General features: G+C 47.3%; 1 protein-coding gene, 1 long non-coding RNA gene and 1 pseudogene across 3 annotated transcripts; 2 read left to right on the top strand and 1 right to left on the bottom strand.

The window, feature by feature from the left end:
• Positions 1 to 2,392: 2,392 nt before the first annotated feature.
• On the top strand, positions 2,393 to 3,802 carry LOC133248605 (glucose 1,6-bisphosphate synthase-like; annotated as a pseudogene).
• A 9,000-nt stretch (positions 3,803 to 12,802) lies between these two features.
• ACR (acrosin) lies at positions 12,803 to 20,249 on the bottom strand. 2 transcript variants are annotated; one of them, XM_061418996.1, is made up of 5 exons: positions 20,129 to 20,249; positions 18,953 to 19,159; positions 18,452 to 18,735; positions 13,966 to 14,111; positions 12,803 to 13,443 (listed from the first exon to the last, which is right to left on the bottom strand). In XM_061418996.1, exons 1-5 carry the CDS (start codon positions 20,194 to 20,196, stop codon positions 12,904 to 12,906), a joined length of 1,245 nt encoding a protein of 414 aa, XP_061274980.1. In that variant the 5' UTR covers positions 20,197 to 20,249; the 3' UTR covers positions 12,803 to 12,903. The 2 variants fall into 2 exon arrangements, with proteins under 2 accessions (XP_061274980.1, XP_061274982.1); XM_061418998.1 differs by having other exon boundaries at positions 20,133 to 20,222.
• A 31-nt stretch (positions 20,250 to 20,280) lies between these two features.
• LOC133248606 (uncharacterized) lies at positions 20,281 to 22,779 on the top strand. Its single transcript, XR_009736769.1, has 3 exons — positions 20,281 to 20,965; positions 21,316 to 21,591; positions 22,492 to 22,779. It is a non-coding gene; the product is annotated as an uncharacterized LOC133248606 (long non-coding RNA).
• Positions 22,780 to 22,921: the final 142 nt, after the last annotated feature.

Genomic DNA, 22,921 nt, shown 5'->3' with positions numbered 1-22,921 from the left:
GGAGAAATATCAATAACCTCAGATACGCACATGACATTATTTTATGGCAGAAAGCAAAGAGGAATTAAAGAGCCTCTTGATGAAGGTGAAAGAGGAGAGTGAAAAAGATGGCTTAAAACTCAACATTCAAAAAACAAAGATGATGGTTTCTGGTCCCATCACTTCATGGGAAATAGATGGGGAGAAAATGGAAACAGCGATAGACTTTATTTTCTTGGGCTCCAAAATCACTGCAGGTGGTGACTGCAGCCATGAAAATAAAAGCCTTGCTGCTTGGAAGAAAAGCTATGACAAATGTAGACAGTGTATTAAAAAGCAGAGACATTGCTTTGCCTACAAAGGTCCATGCAGTCAAAGCTATGGTTTCTCCAATCAGTTCAGTTCAGTCGCTCAGTTGTGTCCAACTCTTTGCGACACCATGGACTGCAGCATGCCAGGCCTCCCTGTCCATCACCTACTCCAAGAGTTTACTCAAACTCATGTCCCTCGAGACAGTGATGCCATCCCACCATCTCACCCTCTGTCATCCCCTTCTCCCACCCTCAATCTTTCCCAGCATCAGGGTCTTTTCCAATGAGTCAGTTCTTCACATCAGGTAGCCAAAGTATTGGAGTTTCAGCTTCAACATCAGTCCTTCAATGAATATTCAGGACTAATTTCCTTTAGGATGAACTGGTTGGATCTCCTTGCAGTCCAAGGGACGCTCAAGAGTCTTCTCCAACACCGCACTTAAAAAGCATCAATTCTTCGGTGCTCAGCTTTCTTTATGGTCCACCTCTCACATGCATACATGACCACTGGAAAAAACCATAGCCTTGACTAGACGGACCTTTGTTGACAAAGTAATGTCTCTGCTTTTCAATATGCTGTCTAGGTTAGTCATAACTTTCCTTCCAAGGAGTATGCATCTTTTAATTTCATGGCTGTAGTCACCATCTGTAGTGATTTTGGAGCCCAAAAAAGTAAAGTCAGCCACTGTTTCCACTGCTTCCCCATCTATTTGTCATGAAGTGATGGGACCAGATGCCATGATCTTTGTTTTCTGAATGTTGAGCTTTAAGCCAACTTTTTCCCTCTCCTCTTTCACTTTCCTCAAGAGGCTCTTTAGTTCTTTCCTTTCTGCCGTAAGGGTGGTGTCATCTGCATATCTGAGGTTGTTGATATTTCTCCCGGCAATCTTGATTCCAGCTTGTGCTTCATCCAGTCCAGCGTTTCTCATGATGTACTCTGCATATAAGTTAAATAATCAGGGTGACAATATACAGACTTGACGTACTCCTTGCCCTATTTGGAACCAGTCTGTTGTTCCATGTCCAGCTCTAACTTGCTTCCTAACCTGCATACAGATTTCTCAAGAGGCAAGTCAGGTGGTCTGGTATTCTTGAATTTTCCAGTTTGTTATGATCCACACAGTCAGAGGCTTTGGCATAGTCAATAAAGCAGAAGTAGATGTTTTTCTGGAACTCTCTTGCTTTTTCAGTGATACAACAGACATTGGCAATTTGCTCTCATTCCTCTGCCTTTCTAAATCCAGTTCAATCATCTGGAAGTTCACAGTTCATGTACTGTTGAAGCCTGGCTTGGAGAATTTTGAGCATTACTTTGCTAGCATGTGAGATGAGTGCAATTGTGCAGTAGTTTGAACATTCTTTAGCATTGTCTTTCTTTGGGATTAGAATGAAAACTGCCCTTTTCCAGTCCTGTGGCCACTGTTGAGTTTTCCAAATTTGCTGGCATATTGAGTGCAGCATTTTCACAGCATCATCTTTCAGGATTTGAAATATCTCAATGGGAATTCCGTCACCTCCACTAACTTTGTTCGTAGTGATGCTTTCTAAGGCCCACTTGACTTCGCATTCCAGAATGTCTGGCTCTAGGTGAGTGATCACACCATTATCTGGGTCATGAAGATCTTTTTTGTACAGTTCTTCTCTGTATTCTTACCACCTCTTCTTAATATCTTCTGCTTCTGTTGGCCCATACCATTTGTTTCCTTTATTGAGCCCAGCTTTCCATGAAATGTTCCCTTGTATCTCTAATTTTATTGAATAGATCTCAAGAAAATGCCCTTACAGTGTAACAATCAACACAGAGGATGCACAAATACCTTGAGAGATGCTGAGAAGCTTTGTCTTGGGTTTGACTGTTGGAGTCAAGTAGCTAGCAGTTGCAACAATCAGAGACTTCTTAAAGCCACTGCTGCAGTCTTGCTTGCTAAAGAGGTTCCTGTGTACCTTTTTTCAAAATAACTTCCTACACCTCTTATATATCATATGCAGTCCAGGAGCTCAAAGCAGCTGGAGATGTGATGACTATTGCCTTTCACAGCTCCAGGGAAGACAATAGACAAAGGGTATTGGGAAACTGGTGTTTAGATCATATCTCACGATAATGTGTGTGCGCTCAGTCGTGTCCGACTCTTTGGACGCCATGGACTGTAGCCTGCCAGGCTCCTCCATCCACAGATTTTTCCAGGCAAGAATACTGGAGTGGGTTGCCATTCCCTTTTCCACCCCATGATAAAGAAAATCCAAAATGTATAGGGGATTGTGTGGAGCCCTGGAATGGTTCCTGGAATGACAATTTAGTGGATGCCAGCTTACTGGAGAGAGACCCTCTATAAGACACTTATAAGAGACAAATGGGAGATCTGAAAAACAATGATTTTCACAGGGACTCAAAGTCAAAGACCACGTTGAAATTTGTTCATATATCATTTCATTGGCCAGACATGACCATGTGCAGTTGACTTTGCGAGTGTTTGGTTTAAAGCCTCCAGTTCCATGACCAGAACAAAAGTTCCTGATTCTACATTTTCTACCACTTAATGCCCAAATAGGAAGAAGGAGAATCTGTGCTGGAAATTTCTCTGAGGCTGGCAGAGAAAGAAAATGCTCAGATATGCTATCCACAGCTTCTGATGCAGACCAGCTGGCAGAGGCAGAACTTCCGGAGGATGGTCAATGGAAAGTTTTCACAGGAAATGAGTTAGCAACTTTCTTTGTGGGGAGGGTGAATATTTGGTTGCTGGAGGAAAAATCAATCAAGAAATTCTGATGTGAATAATTATATATTAGCCACCACAGTCTCCTCCAAAATTTTGAATTCAATTGCACTTTTTACAAAATTTATTTTGAAAAAACATTACCAGATTTTAAATGGATTAGAAGTAGGATAAATGACCTAGAAAATGGGAAAGAAATCATTTTTGAACTTTAAGAGTCTTTTGGTTTTCTGTGTGAAACTTCAGTTTTCAATAAAAATGGGGTGAGTACAGCTGTTGCTGTTGCTGAGATGTTATAATAACTGGAAACCATAACCATAACATTGAGCCAGTAACCCATTAAGGTTTGTGAAAGATAGTCATATTTCCAAAACTTTATATTTCTTGTGTTATGCTCTGACTACCAATAAAAGTATATTTGAAAGTCTTCACAATATTGATTCTCCAAAAGAATATCTACCATATTGCATAATGGGACATTATTTCTTAATATGACAGCAGACAGCCTAATAAGAAATCTGTGCTGCCTGGGAATAAAAATAACCAAATGATTACATTTGTTACCAAACCCGGGTTCGGCCGTTCAATGTTCAAAAGAGTAATCAAGAAGCAAGTGTCAGCAGACAAGAGAGGTGTTCTAATTAGAAAAGCCAGCAATTGCGGAGAAGATCTGTGGAGTAGACTCATGTCCCAAGACCAAATCCAAAGATTCTACTTGGCCATGACAGCCTTTAAAGGGAAAGGGTAATCTTCCTGAAGGGGAGATAATCTCAGTGATTCGCTGAGGCAGGAGGCTGGGCCCCACGGTGCTGTGGGCAGGAGGCTGGGCCCCACGGTGCTGTGGGCAGGAGGCTGGGCCCCACGGTGCTGTGGGCAGGAGGCTGGGCCCCACGGTGCTGTGGGCAGGAGGCTGGGCCCCACGGTGCTGTGGGCAGGAGGCTGGGCCCCACGGTGCTGTGGGCAGGAGGCTGGGCCCCATGGTGCTGTGGGCAGGAGGCTGGGCCCCATGGTGCTGTGGGCAGGCTGCCTGACTCTCCCTTCAGCTCTTGTCCTGCCTACCTGGTCTACCAGCAGGGTTGCTAACGGAGTTTTCGGAGCAGAGAGTTCATCATCCTTTAACTACTTAATTCTTTATTCTCACTTCTCTTTATCTAGGAAAAGAATAAACAGGTTAATTCAGTTCTTTACAGGTTAGAGGGGAACAGAAATGGGCAAAAGAACTGCTTTAACATTTGCTTTTCAAATGTCTTCAGACAAGCAGGACAAAACCAATGGTCTCTGCGCAGAGACGTGCACATCACCCAACCAGAGTGATGCTGCCTTACTGAAAGAAGTGTTGGAGAAACTCACTGAGGTTCTTCAGTTAATTAATCAAGTAATCAATAGTTGCTCTAAGAAAGAAAGGGACAATTTCACTTGAGCCAATTTCAGGATTATAACCCAGGAGAGAGTCTTTCAGAAAGCTCTGAAAACTATTCTGCCTACTAGAGGTCAAAGAGGAGTTATGTCATTTTTGATACTAAGGATTATATATCAGATGACATGCTCATAGTTTACACAATCCAGATCTGCCTGTACAAGGCCGTAGTGGGTCATCGTTACTCTTTCCAAGATTAAGAAAGAAGGTTCTCACCTAAGGAGGTCTAGTTAATGCAGACACACAGCACACACTAAAGGGGAGAAGATGCCCAGACTGGGAGAAAGTTTACTTTTTTTTCTTGTCTTACAACAAAACGTGAATTTTATTTCATCACTCTGATTAAAGCTTTATTGAACCCAGTAAGAATAAACCGGCCTGGCACCCCTTTCAGGTGGGAACCAGTGAGCCGCTGCTTTCACTGGCACAGGGAACAGAGCAACAGAGCTGCCCGGGCCTCGGTCGGCATCCTGTCTCTATCTCATCTGCCTGAGTGTCTCTTTTCATGTTATTTTATTCAGTTTTGGTCAACTAACTAAACAAACTGTGTAAATTTGACATGAGATTATCTGAAGGGAAATTATTTAAACTTTTCATAATCTTGAACAAAAGTCACTACATTTGAGGTATCATAACAACATGTTGTTCTTCCTTTAATAAAAACACAATACAAAAGTGAGTTTACTAATTAAAGTACGATTAAGTTTAATTTCAGTCTTGTAATTGTGTATAGCACACTTTAAAAGAGGTACGTGCTATGTGTAATTGCAGAGTTAGTTAAGGAAATTAATCCAATTAGCAATTGATGCTTTTGAACTCAGGTATTGGAGAAGACTTTTGAGAGTCACTTGGACTGCTAGGAGATCAAAGCAGTCCATCCTAAAGGAAATCAGTCATGAATATTCATTGGAAGGACTGATGCTGAAGCTCCAATACTTTGGCCACCTGATGTGAAGAACTGACTCCTTAGAAAAAAGCCTGATGCTGGGAAAGACTGAAGGCAGGAGGAGAAGGGGACGACAGAGGGTGAGATGGTAGGATGGCATCACCAACTCGTTGGGCATGACTTAGAGCAAGCTCCGGGAGTTGGTGATGGACAGGGAAGCCTGGCACGCTGCAGTCCATGGGGTCACAAAGAATCGGACAGGACTGGGCTACTGAACTGACTGACTGGCAAGAAAACAGCACTGTTCCCGGATCACCGTGGAAAGGTGCTAATGTCACATCACAGGTAGTTATTTACAATGAGAATGTCTACAGTAGGGCAGTTAGCATTTCTCTATGTGGTTTCAGCACCGTACACAATACAAAGCTGGGTACTGTCCCCTGCTTATTTAACTGATATGCAGAGCACATCATGAGAAACGCTGGGCTGGAAGAAGCGCAAGCTGGAATCAAGATTGCGGGGAGAAATATCAACAACCTCAGATATGCAGATGACACCACCCTTAATGGCAAAAAGTGAAGAGGCACTGAGGAGCCTTCTGATGAAAGTGAAAGAGGAGAGTGAAAAAGTTGGCCTAAAACTCAACATTCAGAAAACAAAGATCATGGCATCCTGCTCCATCACGTCATGGCAAATAGATGGGGAAACAATGGAAACAGTGACAGACTTTATTTTGGGGGGTTCCAAAATGACTACGCCAAAGCCTTTGACTGTGTGGATCACAATAAACTGTGGAAAATTCTGAAAAAGATGGGAATACCAGACCACTTGACCTGCCTCTTGAGAAATGTGTATGCAGGTCAGGAAGCAACAGTTAAAACTGGACATGGAACAACAGACTGGTTCCAAATAGGAAAAGGAGTACGTCAAGGCTGTATATTGTCACCCTGCTTATTTAACTTATATGTAGAGTACATCATGAGAAATGCTGGGCTGGAAGAAGTGCAAGCTGGAATCAAGATTGCCGGGAGAAATATCAATAACCTCAGATATGCAGATGACACCACCCTTATGGCAGAAAGTGAAGAGGAACTAAAAAGCCTCTTGATGAAAGTGAAAGAGGAGAGTGAAAAGGTTGGCTTAAAGCTCAACATTCAGAAAACAAAGATCATGGCATCTGGTCCCATCACTTCATGGGAAATAGTTGGGGAAACAGTGGAAATGGTGTCAGACTTTATTTTGGGGGGCTCCAAAATCACTGCAGATGGTGATTGCAGCCATGAAATTAAAAGACGTTTACTCCTTGGAAGGAAAGTTATGACCAACCTACATAGCATATTCAAAAGCAGAGACATTACTTTGCCAACAAAGGTCCATCTACTCAAGGCTATGGTTTTTCCAGTGGTCATGTATGGATGTGAGAGTTGGACTGTGAAGAAAGCTGAGCGCCGAAGAATTGATGCTTTTGAACTGTGGTGTTGGAGAAGACTCTCGAGAATCCCTTGGACTGCAAGGAGATCCAACCAGTTCATTCTAAAGGAGATCGGTCCTGGGTGTTCTTTGGAAGGAATGATGCTAAAGCTGAAACTCCAGTACTTTGGCCACCTCATGTGAAGAGTGGACTCATTGGAAAAGACTCTGATGCTGGGAGGGATTGGGGGCAGGAGGAGAAGGGGACGGCAGAGGATGAGATGGCTGGATGGCATCACCAACTCGATGGACGTGAGTTTGAGTGAACTCTGGGAGTTGGTGTTGGACAGGGAGGCCTGGCATGCTGCATTTCATGGGGTCGCAGAGTTGGACACGACTGAGCGACTGAACTGAACTGAAAATGATTACAGATGGTGAGTGCAGCCATGAAATTAAAAGACTCTTGCTCCTTGGAAGAAAAGCTATGACAAATCTATATAGCATATTAAAAAACAGAGACATTACTTTGCTGACAAAAGTTCATCTAGTCAAAGCTATGGTTTTTCCAGTATTCATGTATGGATGTAAGAGCTGAGTGCCAAAGAATGGATGCTTTTGAACTGTGGTGTTGGAGAAGACTCTTGAGAGTCCCTTCAACTGCAAGGAGATCCAACCAGTGCATCCTAAAGGAAATCAGTCCTGAATATTCACTGGAAGGACTGATGCTGAAGCTGAAGCTCCAATACTTTGGCCACCTGATGTGAAGAACTGGCACATTGGAAAAGATCCTGATGCTGGGAAAGGTTGAAGGCAGGAGGAGAAAGTGTCGACAGAGGATGAGATGGTTGGATGGCATCACTGACTCGATGAACATGAGTTTGAGCAAGCTCTGGGAGTTGGTGATGGACAGGGAAGCCTGGCGTGCTGCAGTCCATGGGGTCACAGAGAGTCGGACACGACTGAGCGACTGAACTAAACTGAACTGACATAGTGCTCAACACTTGGCTCACAGGACAAATTCAGTACCCAGGCCAGCCAGGAGGGACAAGCTGTAGCTAGCAAGTCCCAGCCTTGTTTTGTTTATATTTTTCTCTAGGAATAACACCATGGGAATGAATATGTTCTCCTTGATTGAGCATATCAGAACTCAACTTTCTGGAATTTGGGGAAAAGGAATAATGAATGGGGCAAGATCAAAGCATACATTAGAAAGTAACAGTGAAAACAAACAGCAGAAAGGTCAGTAAGGCCATACAGGATATGCTTCTTGAGAAGGGGGAACCTACAACCACCCAAACGCAGGGCACAGACAGAGTATGGGCAAGTTGCTGACTCGTGCTTATTCGTTATTATAAAGGCAGACAGTGAGCCGATTGTTGTCCTTTATTAGCAATCATTAGAGAGAGACCTAGCTTTAAGAGGGGTTGTTTTTTGTAGTTCAGTCGCATAGTTGTGTCCAACTCTTGGCAACCCCGTGGACCGCAGCACACCAGGCTTCCCTGTCCTTCGCCATCTCCCAGGGTTCCCACTGAGTCGGTGATGCCATCCAGCCACCTCATCCTCTGTCGTCCCCTTCTTCTCCTGCCCCCAATCTTTCCCAGGGTCTTTTCTAGTGTGTCAGCTCTTTGCATCATGTGGACAAATTAATGGACCTTCAGCATCAGCAACGGTCCTTCCAATGACTATTCAGGGTGGGTCTCCTCTGGGAGGTCATAAATTACAAATCCAGTCCCTGCTGGCTTGTCGTCCCTTAGGGTCCTATAGGAACTCGGAAGGAGATTTAGGAGAAATAAAAAGGAATGCAATACAGATTGTAAAATAAGATCTCTGAGAAAAAGATCAAAAAGTTAAGACCATTTTGTTCTGGAGAGGAAAGAGCTGTAGATGTGGTTTCATGTCTTGTTATTGAGACTTCTATTAAAGGACTCAAAGAAAGAAATCATAAGATAAGCTGTACTCTATCTCCAGTGAGGACAGAAAATGAGGGACTCCAGATCTACTTTACTGGGGCTGAAAAAAAAGCGTGAAAATTTGAGATTTAACTTAAGTGGGAATTGTCATGAAGTCTTCTATTTGAAGTCTTTTTTATTTTAAAGACAATAAAAAATTAAGAACTTTCCTGGTTGTCCAGTGGTTAGGAATCTGCCTTCCAATGCAGAGGACACAGGTTCAATCCCTGGCCGGGAAACTGAGATCCCACAGGCCACCGGGCAACTGAGCCTGCCTGCTGCAGCTGCTGAGCCCACAGGCCAAGCCAAGAACTGATGGAGCCAAAAACAAACGAATAACTTTTTTAAAAAGCAAATAAAACATTTAAAACTTAAGAAACATACTGAATGACTTTTGAAGGTTCCTTTCAACTCTTGCTTTTTTAAAAACTCATGTGGGAACAAAGATGATGTAAAGAACACTGAATGTATTAATAAACTTTTAGCTCCATATCTAGAAGAATTAACCCACAAAATAGGTTTTGTATATTTTGTGTGGTAGACACATGAGTGTAATGAATTAAGACCTGCTTGGATGTTATTTTTAATTTAACCTGGCAAATTGAGACGTGAACACCATTTTGTTCACCTTGAAAAATGTAGAGCATTAAAAGGACACCTGAGGATTTAGTTTTAAATATAAAGTGTTATTTGGATGTAGTAACATCAACAGACAGAGGTTCCAAGAGGTTGGATATTTTGGAATATCTTTATAAGAAATGGACCTCTCATTTCTGAAGCAGGTTGCTTCTGAAATCAGTGTTGTACTATGAACTGTTCCTATCATTATTTCTTTCAGTCTCCCATTGATGTTTGTGATGCTTGAAAAATCCAAATTCTGCTTGGATATATTTATTTTATGCCTTTTTCTACCTCCCTTTTTCCCTAGGAGTCCTTCCATATTTTGCTCTAATATCAAGAGTTATTGCCCTACCACATTACTGATACCAAATCTTAGCTGTGTTCATTTAGAATGCTTTAAACTTATTGATAGACTACATTTGTTTATGGGGAAAACTCCCCAAATGAAATATTACTACACATCTCTCAGAACCCCTAAAATTAGAAGAACTGATCATACTGAGAGAGTTAACTTAGGCAGGTTAATAAGGAGTCCAAGCCTAAGGCCCCTTTAAGGAGGAGGCAAACATTCTTTCTTTTTCACATTCTTTGCCTTAGACAGGTAGCCTTGTAGGCAACAGTATCTCTTGTTCAAAGGCATGCCTTTTTTTGAACTTTATATATGTTATGGGGAAAGCTCTGGGTAAAAACTTCCACAGCCTTGAGCTCGGGGTTTACCTGTTCCTTCTGACTAATCTCATGCTGATGTCATCCCAGGATGTATGTTACAGTAAAGGGTTTGAACAAAATTCTCACCACCTTAAAATATTTTTCATCTATTCTCAGCAGCTAGTTGACAAGTATAAACCACTTGAGCCAGTGAGGCGGGGACTCTCCTGTCCCCTTCTGACGTCCATGTCAAAAGCTTTTTCTGTCACTTTCACTTTAAATAAAATCTACAAAAAAAACTCTGAGTGACCGAGAAGGTCTTTGGTCCCAGAGTTAAATCCTCTCTTTCAGAGACCACAAATCCGGTGACATGGTTCACCATTCACCACTAAGCTATCAAGACCAGGTGTTGGTGAGGAGCTCAAGAACTGAAACTCTCTCCCACTGCTGGTGGAATGTGAAATGTTTAAACCGTTTTGAAAAACCACTTTGGCAGTTTTAAAAAATGCTAAGCATACACCTACCATAGGATGCAGCCATTCCACACACACTCAGCCAAGAGCTATGAAAGCACATGTCCATACAAGGACTTGTATACAAATGCACATCGCTGCTCTACTTCACATGGCCAAACATCCACCAACAATGAACAGAAAAACCGTGGGATAGCTGTGTGATGAAAGGGTCAGCAGTAAAAAGGAATGACTGCTGAACACACTGCCGTATAGATGAACCTCAAAATGATGATGCTGAATGAAGCGAGACAAAAAGAACTGCTTGATGTGTGATTCCATTTGTATAAAATCTTCAGAAATCCAACTTAATACATAATGAGAAAAAGCAAATTGGAGACTGTCTGGAGCCAGGGAGGAAAGGGCTGGAGGGATTACAAGGTCCCACAAGGAAACTCTGGGGAGTGGTGGATATGCTCACTACATTGACTGCACTGACACCTTTGGGGTGCAGTCACAGAGCAAAGCTTACCCCTCTTGTACCACCCAGCCATTCCACTCTGAAAGCACGTCTCCACGCAGACTCATCCGTAACCAGAGAGGGTCAGTGATGATTCTTTACCAAGAATGTAGTTTCTTCAGAAAACATCAATAAGCTAGCTTCTGTTTCTTGCTCATATTAAAAATGAACTACCTCCATTTTTTACCTTCCATTTAAAATGTACTACAATTATATTCATTGGTTCATTCAGCTTTTCTTTGTGAATATTAGATGTCATGTACCGATCGAATGCACAGTTAGAGCTTCCGCCCCTTTACCTGTTATCCTAACATGCCTGGTTTTCCAGTGTCTGAGTTTCACCATGTGCAAGTTTAGCCACTGTTGAATCATTTTCTGCTATTCTTCCTAGCAATAAGTTTCATTACGAATTCTAAGTTTTGAGAATACTGGTCATGCCTGACAATCCTGTAAGGAAGTAAGCGTATTCCTCAGATGCCCGACCCCTTTTGGGGGTTCTGCACACAGCTGTTCCATTTCCTCCCTGCTCCTCCTGTCCCCATGCAGAGGCTTCTGCTCCAGAATCTGTGAGCCGTTCTCAGGGCTAGAGCGTCCGCAGGAACACGAAGGCAGATCAGAGAGTCTCACTTCACTTACAAACAGCCTCATTCATAATTTAAAAATGAAAATGTAAGCATCAGTTAGGTTGGCAAGGATTGATGAATTTGCTGTGAACCAGTGTTGTCTTAGATGTGGGGAAATGTGTTGAAAGACGAGAAGTCCCCTTCTGGGACACCACGGGCTCATAAACGCCCCTGCTGTGGAGCACAGTTAGATTCAGGGGTCCGCGTGTGCTAATGTGGAAATGTCTGCGTTTGATAAGTGGAACAGGAAGTCAAAGAGTAACATGGACAAGGAAATAGAAGAAGGGGATTAGGTTCTATTCACATGCATGAAAAGCTTGCACAAGCCCCCGGAGAACCCACTGCCTGTTCTCTGCAGGCTCCCGGCAGAGTGCTTCTTGAGCTTAGCCCTGTCCCTCCAGGAAGGAGACCCAAGTGTCAGCTGCAGATCACAGACCCAGGGGGAAATTTTCCACCTCAAGGAGGAGAGAAGACACAACTAAAGACAGAGTCGTCTCGTGGGTCTGTCTCTGCACCAGGAGAGTGTGGCCTCCAGCAGACTTGAACGCACATCCTTCATTTTCAGTCAGCTTACCTCAAGGGAGTGTGCGGCCCCTTGATTTAATATGCAGAGACACCAGCATTTAATAATTACCTGGACTATGACCCCAGGTCATCTTGTTCTAGTTAAAAACCACAGCTGACTTTGGCAACTACAAGCTGGCACTTGCCATCCACCTCCACAAGAATGAACTCAGGCGCCGCTCCAGCCGCTGACCTTCAACACCCTCTGAGCAGCGTTCAGGGTGGAGGGCAGAAATGAGGCTCTTGGTGCTCCAGGAAAACTAACAGGACTGGTCTTCAAACAGTTAGATATTTTCAGGAGCTGGCTTTACAAAGCCAACTCTTCAATCTCCTCATATCTAGAAAAGCACTAAAATCCTTCAGGATAATGTCTGCTCCTCATGACCAGCAGTAATCTTCAGGAGGCCAGCAGAAACCTCTAAATAAAATATGCTTGATTGCATGCACTCCCCCTTCACCAAAAATCCCACAGCTACTGCCCTTCCCCCACTGCCTCTTTGGAGCAGTTTCTCAGAGCTATCTCAAGTGCCATTTCTCATGCTAGTCTTCATTTTGCCCCAAATAAAACTTAACTCACAACTCACGTTGTGCATTTTTTTTTTTTAAGTCAACATCATTTGTACAATACAAGGGTGAATGGAGGCAGGGTAGACTTGATGAGGGATTAAGTTGGGGAGGGCATATAGGAAGAAGTCCAGAAAGCGTCTCTTAGTGTATATATATTTATATTTGTATTTATATCCATTTATTTCATCTTTTTTTCCCTCAGGAGTGAGGGCTTCACTGGGTCCGTTGAGAATGGGTTCAGATCAGGAGGAGGCATGTTGTCCTGGAAGGCCTGTGGTTTCCATTTCATAATTGCTCTTTTCGTTAAGAAAGGTCTTTCCCTTCAAGACCTCTATGAGCTGCTGCAGTCGCTTGGCAAAGGAGAGTGCCTGGGGAGGCCTAGTGGAAGGCTGCGGTGGGGGTGGTCGTGGGGGTCGGGGGGCAGGTGGGACTGAGGGTCGGGGGCTTGAGGGACGTGAGGGTTGGGCCACAGCAATAGCTTGCTGAGAGGGAGGTGGTTGAGGAACGTGTTGGAAGAACCAAGGTGGGCGAATGGAAGGCTGAACGGAGCCAGGGCTCGCTTGGGCTGCTGGAGTAGAAGCAGGGGGAGCAGTGGGCAACTGAATCATGTGCACCGTGTTAGAGCCTATCTTGGAGGCAATCCAGTTCAGATAGGACCAGGTAGACGTGTAGACTCCGGGGCGCTTAGCTCGGGCACAGCCTACCCCCCAGCTTGTGATTCCCACGACCACATAGCTGTTTTCCACGCTGTCTTTGCACATGAGAGGCCCGCCGCTGTCCCCCTGCCCAGAAGGATACAGAAGTCACGCTCTGCCTGAGCCACGCTCCCTGCCCAGAAGGGCCGTGGCCTCTGGGCAGGTCATTTCTGCAGTCACATGGCCTCCTGCTGCCATGAACACAGGCAGTTATGGCAGAGTTTGAGGTGGTGCCAACAACTTCTCTGGGGCTGTGAGAAGGGGAGGGATTCCATGGGTTTTCTTGCGCTGATGGGGAGGACAGACAAACCCACGTGTCTGTGCACGGTTTTACGTGGGGACATGAACGTGTGTGTGCAAGTGGATTGGACCCTTTTGCGTTCTGGTGAAGAGAGGTAAATGTTCTCTTCTGGGCAGTGTTCGGAGGATATGATCTCTGTGTGAGGGTGGAAGAAAGCTCTACCTACGGTGACTGAGTCTTTGTTGGGCAGCGTATGCGTGTCACCACCCAAGCACATAGTGACTACAGGCAGTGGAAGACAGGACCAGGGAGGTTTGCTCAGGGATCCAGAAAGGAAGTGTCCACGAGCGCACCCGGTGGAGAGTTACCTGGCAGGTGTCAATCTTGCCTTCAGGGTACCCTGCGCACACATTGGTTGAACGAATGCGCCCATTGTACCATCTGGTCGAGTTACACAAGTCGAGGTCGATAAGGTCCACATGCGCCTCCTGCAGCACAGGTGATGTCCTGCGGGCTACAGCCAGGTGACTCAGTGGTCAGTAAGCATAGAAGACGTCTGGGAAAGCCCTGCCTTCCTCCCGCCACTGAGCCCCCAGTGGCCTCAAATGCTCCACTTGAACCTAAGAGCCAAGCAAGCCTATGCCCCCGGCCTCTCCTTATCCACTCCTGAAGGGAAGAAAGCACAGCTGGAAGAGCACACGAGACTTGGGAGATGGAACTGGAGGAGAAGGAAGGAGGGGGACTGTGGACAGACGACAGAAGGAGGGCGGTGGAGGCAGCTGAAGAGTCATATACGTGAAGGGTGGATGCTGGCTTATGGAAGTTTGCTATGACATTAACAATTATAACAAGGACATGCTGAGCACTTACTTTGAGTCACACAGGCTTCATCTCATTCACTCCTCACAGGCACTTCATGAGTTAGAAACAGTTATTCCCCTTTTCTCCAATCAGGAGATTGGAATGCCACTTCCCAAGGTCACAGTAGGGAACCCTGGACTCACACCAAGGATTTTCGTCTCTAGACTCAAGTCCAGGACACACCGTTCACTCTGGCTGTAGGTCATCCCCTGCATTCTAGCCTCCATCCAGCCATGGACAGGACCCGCAGGACTTGGGCTGATGACTCCCTCCCATGTGCCTCAAATCTTTATTCAGATCTGGAGGCAACAGACCTACGGTGGTGCCTCCACACACAGCAGACCTGTCAGGGGCACAGGCGGTTGAAATGACCGTTGAGGCCAGGTCAGAACTTCCTTTATAGCCTCAGATGCTTGGCCATGACCAGGGGTTAGGAAAACCCCAGCCTGCACTGTGGCTGGAGCAGCCAACATTGCATCCTGCCTGGAGCCCAAACCGAAGGCCAGGTACTGGAAGATGATGCTGTGAAAGTGCTGCACTCAATATGCCAGCAAATTGGGAAAACTCAGCAGTGGCCACAGGACTGGAAAAGGTCAGTTCTCATTCCAATCCCAAAGAAAGGCAATGCCAAAGAATGCTCAAACTACCGCACAATTGCATTCGTCTCACATGCTAGCAAAGTAATGCTCAAAATTCTCCAAGCCAGGCTTCAACAGTACACGAACCATGAACTTTCAGATGTTCAAGCCAGATTTAGAAAAGGCAGAGGAACCAGAAATCAAATTGCCAACATCCGTTGGATTATACAAGAAGCGAGAGAATTCCAGAAAAACATCTGTTTTATTGACTATGCCAAAGCTGTTGACTTTGTGGATCACAACAAACTATGGAAAAGTCTTCAAGAGATGGGAATACCAGACCACCTGATTTGCTTCCTGAGAAATCAAGGTCAAGATATGCAGGTCAAGAAGCAACAGTTAGAACTGGACGTGGAACAACAGACTGGTTCCAAATTGGGAAAGGAGTATGTTAAGCCTATATATTGTCACCCTGCTTATTTAACTTATATACAGAGTACATCATGTGAAATGCCAGGCTGGATGAAGCACAAGCTGGATTTAAGATTTCCAGGAGACATATCAGTAACCTCAGATATGCAGATGACAACACCCTTATGGCAGAAAGTGTAGAAGAACTAAAGAGCCTCTTGATGGGAGTGAAAAAGTTGGCTTGAAATTCAAGATTCAAAAACAGAAGATCATGGCGTCTGGTCCCATCACTTCATGGCAAATAGATGGGGAAACAATGGAAACAGTGACAGACTATTTTCTTGGGCTCCAAAATCACTGCAGATGGTGACTGCAGCCATGAAATTAAGACAATTGCTCCTTGGAAGAAAAACTATGACAAATCTAGACAGAACATTAAAAAGCAGAGACATTGCTTGGCCAACAAAGGTCCATCTAGTCAAAGCTATGGTTTTCCAGTGGTCATGTATGGACGTGAGAGGTAGACCATAAGGAAAGCTGAATGCTAAAGAATTGATGCTTTTGAACTGTGGTGTTGGGAAAGACTCTTGAGAGTCCCTTGGACTGCAAGATCAAACCAGTCCATCCTAAAGAAAATCAGTCCTGAATATTCATTGGAAGGACTGATGCTGAAGCTGAAACTCCAATACTTTGGCCACATGATGAGAAGAACTGACGCATTGGAAAAGACCCTGATGCTGGGAAAGGCTGAAGGCAGGAGGAGAAGGGGACAACAAAAGATGAGATGGTTGGATGGCATCACCGACTCGATGCACATGAGTTTGAGCAAGCTCCGGAAGTTGGTGATGGACAGGGAGGCCTGGCGTGCTGCAGTCCGTGGGGTCACAAAGAGTCAGACACAGCTGAGCCACTGAACTGAACTGAACTGGAGCCCAAGAGCCAAGGCGACTGTACCCTCTGAATCACGTGGTCCCACAGGCAGGAGAATCCCAACAGCCCTGCCATAGCAGCACCCACAGCCAGTCACCGCCCAGAGGGTTTGAACACCATGTGCTGTACAGGTGGGAAGGGGCAGACTCGGAGTGTAAGGCCAGCAGGGAAGCCCATGGAGCACCGTGGCTGGGGAGGGCACCAGCAAGCATTCGGTGGATGGCTGCTGAACGCGTGTCTGCAAGGCTTCGGTTATGTTCCCAACTTCCTTAGCCCCCACTTTTCCTCCCACCTAAGCAGCATGGAGGGTTTCACACATTCACTGCCCTTTAGGTACAGGTGACATGGAACTAACAAGCACAAGCCTGGCTTGTTGGCCATTAAAGTGACCCTTTAAATCTATGGCAGAGCCTACAGCCTTGGAAGCCATGCAATTCCTTGTTAAGAGACAGGTGTCCTGAGACACAAAAGAGCTTTCTCAATCTCAGCACCTTGGTTTTAAATATCAAATGCCAAAAAGCCTGCAGAAACTAAAAGTCTGATGGAAAAAGAGACCAATTCCCAAAAGTACTCTTCCAGCCCCAAAGCATCTGAGTTCAAGGAAGTGGTAGGTCCAGATAAGGAAAGGTCAGAAGGAGTATCACAGGAGCCTGGGGGTTTCTTTAAGACTTGGCCCTGGAAGACCCAGGTTCAATCGCTGGGTTGGGAAGACCCCCTGGAGAAGGGAATGACTACTCACTCCAGTATTCTTGCCTGGAGAATTCCAGGGACAGAGGAGCCTGGCGAGTTACAGTCCAGGGGGGGAGTCCCAAAGAGTCAGACACAACTGAGCAACTAAACACTTTCACTTTTTAAGGGATGGGTTTGCAAAAACAAACAAACAAAAAGGGATAGAAACTGCATTAAATTCAAGGTGATTATAGAACAAAGAGGCCTTGTGTGACGTCCAGGATATAGACGGGAGCCTACAATTCTCCTGAGCAAAAGGAGAGCAGAGGTGGGGTTGAGGGTTGTTGAATGGAAACCCTGAGATCAGCCTCCCAGGGACTGCAAGAACCCCCGAAAGCTGAGGACAAGGTTGGAGAGGTGGACAGAGCAGGGAAGGGGGTGGAGCAAGAAGAAAGTGTGCGCTTGCTCTGGGAGCCGCGGCAGAGCCTCGGACACCAGCAGCCAGACAGAGGCTGACACCCCAGGCCAGGGAAGAGACTGTGAGACACCCTCCCCGCAAGGCGGCACAGACAGCGGTCCTACCAAAAGCCAAAATCAACTTTGAGGGAGGAGAAGATAGAAGACACAAAACACACTGAGGTTTAAACCCCAGGAGGCCCAGATTTTCCACCAATGAACAGATGTTCCATCAGTGAAGAAAGGAGACTGAGCGCCAATTCAGTTTCAATCATACGTTCACACCCGTGACACGACTGGTGAAAATTCACGTGCCCACCTACGGGAAGCTGAAAGCACAGCTCACGCACAGAGGCCTGTTCTACTCGGTCTTGCCCCACTGGCAGAAACATGCTGCCCAGGCTGCTGACCCACACAAAGTCACGCCCAGCAGCAGCCCCTTTCACCGTCTACAGAGGACACTCGCAGTAACAGCTGGGTGGGACTGACGGCCGAGGGTCGGGGGCAGAGATGGCCAGGAGGGGCCACACGCAGGAGTTGCAGAGCTTGGAGACCATGTGACCCGGCCCTTCCCTTTACAGCTGGGGAAACTGAGGCATGGAGAGGGAAATCCCATCCAGAGCCCTTCTCCACCTGCTGCCTGCCTCAAGGCACGACCCCCACCTCCAGAGGCAGCCCTGGAGCTCCAGGCCCAGCCTTAACCCCATTCCAAAGATGCCGAGGCGCTCTTCTGTGCGTGCCGCCCAGCCACCCCTGGTGGCTACACCAGCCACTGGCAAGGGGCCCTGGACACGGAGCTTCACTCTCAGTTTCTCTGGCTGTGAAAGGGGACGGTGACAGGATCCACTCACAGCACAGGGCTAGGGACTGGGTGGGGCTCAGGCAGGCATCAACAGATTTCCCCTTCACCTAAGACCACGTCAGCGGGGTTTGCCCCGCCCGTACTCACCATTCTCACGTAAGAATCCCCAGCCAGCCACCCAGCATGTCTGGGGAACTCTGGGTGGGCCTGCCCTAAACTGAGGCAGGCAGCCTGGTCCAATGAAGTGCCCACAGATAACAGGAGGGGTGATCTTTATGAGAGCAATGTCGTTGGCCTCTGAGCTCGCCGAGTATTTCTCATGAATGATGATTTTCTCAACATATCTCTCCTGCAGAGGCGGCTTCACTGGCTTATTGCTCCCCCACTCAACTTCCTTAGCTCCAAAGATCAGCCTCCAGTCGGTCACTTTTCTGTGGGCACAGAGGTAAGCCAGGTCACACTGGCTGCAGACTGGCTGATGACCATGACCCTCGGAGGGCCCCATCCCCAGCAGGTCCGGGTCAACCCCGCAATCTGGTTGCCACTAGGCCCAGAGCCTCAGGGACCTTTGGCACTGAGACCCTTGGAGAATGCCCAGTTCTAAGAAGAGCCTTTCTGAAGACCCCTGCTGCGAGTTCCCGCACATACTTTTTGATCCTGAAGCAGTGAGCGGCAGTGAGCAGCCAGTGGGCGTTCAGCAGGGAGCCCCCACACACGTGGTACCGCCGGTTGTTGTGGTATGTGAAGATCTGGAGGCTGACCATCCAGGGCCAGGACCCGTGGGCAGCGTCTTGCCCGCCGATGATCCGCATGCCCCCCTGCCGGTTCTGCCGGAACCGTATCCCACAGGGGCCACTGAGGAGAGACCACAGGCACTGTCCAAGTCAAGGCCATCCCGGCGCCTCTGCAGCGGGGGGAGGAGGGCCTGAGGCTGGTCACAGGGGAGCAGCCATGGGGTCCCGGGCCAGCTGGGGTAGCCCCAGGGTGGGGGTCCAAGGGGCGCGGCTGAGCAGTGGTGCTGGGGGCCGTGCCGGGACAGGCGGCCAGGGGCTCCGGGAAATGTTCGGTGGGGGGGGGAGTTTTCTCCGGTCTTGAGGTCACAAGGTGGGTTCGGAGTGGCCACAGGCAGCTAGGACAGACCAGGGGCCCTAGCCGTGCGGGAGATGGCGGGGGAGAGGGAGCTAGCGTGGGCGTGAAGCGGGTGACCCCGGTGCAGGCTCAGGAAGGAGCCAGAGGGGCTCGGAGCTGCAGGGCTGGACTGGGCGGCAGCAGGAGGACAGCTGCGCAGGTGGAAGTGACCCGGGGGAGGCGTGCGGGGCGGGGCGGAGGTGAACGTTCAGGGCTCTGTGTCACCGGTGAGAAGGAGGGAGTTTCTGGGATTTCAGGATACCCTGGGGGCTTGGGAGTCTACACATGGAGTGGGGGGTCCCCGAGGTGCTGCACGAGGACGCCCTGGGATCTCTGGGGTCAGCGCAGGGCTGGGGGGAGGTGCTTCCCTGGGTCTGCAGGACTCAGTGTTCAAGAGGCAGTGAAGCCAGTGACTGGCGGGGACAGGGGCGCCGTGGAAACCGGCCTGTGCTTTGCGGAAGCCCCAGAGTTCCTCTCAGGAGAACGCTCTAGATGCCAGGGCCCTGGGGGCTCCGGGCTGAGGATGGTGGGAGCAGGGAAGGTCCGAATTGGTGATGTGGGGCAAAAGCGCTGTGAGACCCGGGGGAATGCTAAGGCCCCAGCTTGGCTTTCTGCAGAGCCGCAGACAGAGGGAGTCTGGACCGGGTCCGTGACTCAGAAGACACCCTCCCCCCACCCAAGTTGTCTGACACTTACTCACACGTGGTGTTATCTCTGGCGACCACAGATACTGCCAAGACCAGCAGAACGGCAGTTGGCAGCATCTCTGCCAAAGTCCTGCCCCAGCCAGGCCTGGAAGCCCAGTGACCTCACAAAGCTTCATGGCCTTCCGACCAATCAGCAGGGTGACGTCCCACCCCCACCCTCCAGAAACCAGGCCTGGCGGTTCATGCTGGAGCGACTTCCCGACGTCTTGCACAGCCTCATGCAAACTGTAACCAGGGTCAGCCCCCTGTGAGACCTCCAGCACGTCAGCAGCTCAAGGGAGTCAGGCTCTACAGACCGACAGGCCTTAACCCCGTAGGCAGCAAACTCTTTCCCTCTGCCAAGGCTGTGCCCTCAGGACATTTTCTGAAGACCATTTTGACTTTCCCTAGCTTAGAACTATGAAGCCCACTTTTCTGTCCACAAAGTCTCATATCTTCTACCTGGATCTCTCCAGGTCTCCTTTCTGGGAACTACGCGAAGCAGAAAATTGTCTTCTGTACCTGAGTGTCAGGAATTCTCAGCACAGTTACCTGAATGTCATGAAATAATGCTTCTTCTGCTTGTCAGGAGACAGCATCTCATATCCCAGAACAGAAAAATGCTCAACTCACCTACCTGGATGTTAAAGTTCTACCTTCCCTGCAAGAGCGTGATGAGGTCACATCTCTACCTGCTGGAGGAGCAGTCTCAGCGCCTGTACCTGGGCACAAGGTCTCAGCTGGCCTATCTGAACGTCAAGGAGTCACTCCTCACCTACGTGACAGTCACGAGGCACCACCTACCTCTCCTACCCAAGTGTCAGGACACCTCCTGTCCTCTTTCCAGGTACAAAGCGTTTCAGATAGTCAGATGACCTCACTTCTTCTACCTGAGCATCTTCTCTAACTGAATGTTCTAGTTGCGAGGTGGGTGGATGGCATCACCAACCTGAGGGACATGAGTTTGAGCAAGCTCTGGGAGTTGGTGATGGACAAGGAGGCCTGCTGTGCTGCAGTCCACGGGGTCGCAAAGAGTCAGACAGGACTGGACGACTGAACTGACTGAATTTCTCATCTCATGTAACTTTCACATCACATCCTCCTCAACTGAACATCCAGTAGGTCGCACATATCTTACTTGCTGATGGAAGCTATCATCTCCTCCCCCTGACTGTGAGGATCTCTCCTTTCTTCCAGCTCAGGACCTAAGACCTCAGACAGGAGCGTGACTTTGTCCCATCTTCTCTACCTGAGAACCAAAAGGTCTCACAGCCTCGGAGTGTCAGGAGGTTGCGTCTCACCGCTGTGAGTGCTCTGCAGCTTCAACCGACACACAGAAATGCTGGGGTTCCCGTGTCCCCACTTGACCGCCAGGCAGTCTCCCGGCTCCTGCTGGAGGAGGTCCTGGTCTCCCTGTCGGAATCCTGAGCTTTCATATTCTCTACCTGAGCACCACGAGGTCTCCTCTCCTACGTAAGTGTCCGAATCTTCCATCTCAACCACCTGTCTGAAGTCTTTCCTACCCTTCCTGAGTGTCTTGAGGTCTCATCTCCACTATCTGAGGGCCATGAAATCTTGTATCTCCCATCTGAGCACAAGCAGGTCTTACAGGCCCTGAGTGTCGGGGGGTCCTGTCTCCACCTGACACGCCTCATCTCTTCTGCTCTGTATCTGGAGGCCCTGCCTCTTCTCTCTGAATGACCAAGGGGTCTCCTCTCTCCCGCTGTAGCACACGCACGTCTCGTCTTCCCTCTGTGAGCCTCCTCATCCCTGGGCATCAGGCATCTCCGTCTCTCCTGTCTAATCGTCAGGACATCTCATTTCCTCTCCAGAGTCCAGAGACATCCTCTCATGCACTTCGTTGTCAGGAAGTTACCATTTTCTCTACATGACTGTCCCTAAATCTACTCTCCCTGCAGGTCAGAAGGTCTTGTCTCTCTTATTACAAAGCCAGAACACACCTTTCATCTTTATTTACTAGGAAGTGACAAGGACTTATCCCCCTGGTGAGAAGCAGGATGATTTAATTTCCTTACTTGAGTTCAGTATTCATTAGTTCCCTTCCTGTCAGGCAAGAGGTTTTATTTTCCTGATAAAAATGCAATCGGATCTCAAGAGTATCAGCTATTTGAGTGGCCAAAGGTTTTAATCCCTGCTGCTGCATGTCGAGGTCTCCTTCTCCTCACCCTGAGCGTGAGGGGCATTTGTCTCCCCTCCATCGGTTTCAGGGCTCTTAGGTACCGTGTCTGTTAGGGGTCTCTAACTCCCCATGCCTGAGTGTCACAGGTCTTGTTTCTGCTACTTGAGTTTCAGGAGGACTCTTGCCCCATACGTAAGTTTCCAAGGTGTCTTTCTGTCTCTCTCTCATCGCAGGTGGCCTCACCTCCTCTATCTGAAGATCTGCAAGGTTCTATTTCACCTACCTGAGAACTTGCTTATTTTAACTCAGTAACAGATTGTGCCTAATAAAGTAATCAAAAAAGACTGAAAATATAGTTCAAGAAATGGCAGCAGGAATTCGATAAGTGATGTTACAGTTTTGACTATTAAAGATTATCCAGGTGTTTTTACAGGATTTTGATGGGCATAAAATTGAAATGGTATTTAGATTCACGTGAATCCTGTAACAGAATGATGTAACCATTTATTTTAAATGTTAATATGTACAATTTTCTGTATGTACATAATATGTACAAAAATCATAATGTTTGCAAGCTTGTTTGCAAGCTTTTTAAAATATAAGATGAAAATGTAAAATAAAAGTTTCAAAATGGAAAGGGGTACCCAGATTTTCAAAACATTT

The sequence above is a fragment of the Bos javanicus genome, chromosome 5, assembly GCF_032452875.1.
Source record: "Bos javanicus breed banteng chromosome 5, ARS-OSU_banteng_1.0, whole genome shotgun sequence".
NCBI lineage: Eukaryota > Metazoa > Chordata > Mammalia > Artiodactyla > Bovidae > Bos > Bos javanicus.
This window is presented reverse-complemented; position numbering and strand designations above follow the sequence as displayed.

Bases quoted from the DNA above. Each gene is read 5' to 3' on its own strand.
- ACR (XM_061418996.1), bottom strand. From the start codon at position 20,196: ATGCTGCCAACTGCCGTTCTGCTGGTCTTGGCAGTATCTGTGGTCGCC. The intron at 14,112-18,451 runs GTGAGTACGGGC...ACCTGGCTGTAG, and splicing joins GGGATTCTTACGTGAGAATG to CCCGCAGGACATCACCTGTG. The intron at 13,444-13,965 runs GTAACTCTCCAC...CCTTCTGGGCAG, and splicing joins GCAAGATTGACACCTGCCAG to GGGGACAGCGGCGGGCCTCT.